Source organism: Eurypyga helias, unplaced genomic scaffold (genome assembly GCF_000690775.1).
Source record: "Eurypyga helias isolate BGI_N326 unplaced genomic scaffold, ASM69077v1 scaffold22842, whole genome shotgun sequence".
In the NCBI taxonomy this organism is placed as follows: Eukaryota; Metazoa; Chordata; class Aves; order Eurypygiformes; family Eurypygidae; genus Eurypyga; species Eurypyga helias.
This window is the reverse complement of record NW_010238158.1, coordinates 1-762: the sequence shown is the minus strand read 5'-3', so window position 1 is coordinate 762 and position 762 is coordinate 1. Positions and strand designations below refer to the sequence as shown.

General features: G+C 60.6%; 1 protein-coding gene across 1 annotated transcript in view; it reads left to right on the top strand.

The window, feature by feature from the left end:
* RNF122 (ring finger protein 122) overlaps positions 1–732 on the top strand; it is a 1894-nt gene extending 1162 nt beyond the window's left edge. The window contains exons 3-4 of the mRNA XM_010147764.1: positions 264–305; positions 649–732. Coding sequence (XP_010146066.1) covers positions 264–305; positions 649–732 — 126 coding nt within the window. The remainder of the gene's footprint in view (positions 1–263; positions 306–648) is intronic.
* Positions 733–762: the final 30 nt, after the last annotated feature.

Here is a 762-nt window from a genome sequence, read left to right as displayed (position 1 = left end):
GGTGGTGGAGTCACCATCCCTGGATGTGTTTAAGAGACGGGTGGATGAGGTGCTGAGAGATATGGTTTAGTGGTGGACAGATACGGTTGGACTGGATGATCTCTAAGGTCTTTTCCAACCTAGTGATTCTATGATTCTATGATTCTATGATCGTGATGGGGGACAGCCCGGGCTCGACCCGACCCTGCCCGGCTCTTTTCGGCTCCCGTTGGGGCTCCTGGCAAAATCCCTGGTGTTATCCCTTACTTCCTTTTCTCCCGCAGGTGGTTCTGAAGGGTGATGCCCGGAGGCTGAACATGCACGGGGTGAGTGGTACCGCCGCTGGGCTTGGGTGGAGTCGGGGCTAGCGGAGACGATGCTCTGGGGCACATCCCCTCTGCTCCGTGTGGTCCAAGGTGGCTCACAGGCAAGAGGGAAGCTGGGATGGGGATGTGCCAGCACCCGTGGCTGGGAATTGGGAGGAAAATCCCCTCCCTGGGGTTGGTTTGGGAACTGGGCCGAACTCCCAGCTGGAAATACCTGGGAGGAGGCACCAGAGCAGCAGGATTTTCCCAGCATTTCTGGAGGGAGCAGGGCCACGCGTGGGCGTCGCGCTGGGTCCCACGTGTTCGCGCCCACCCTCACCCCCGGTCTCGCCTCCCGCAGCAGACCTGTGCCGTCTGCCTGGAAGATTTCAAGGTGAAGGAGGAGCTGGGGGTGCTGCCGTGCCAGCACGCCTTCCACAGAAAGTGAGTTCCCGGCGGAGAGGTGCGGAGAAGGGGC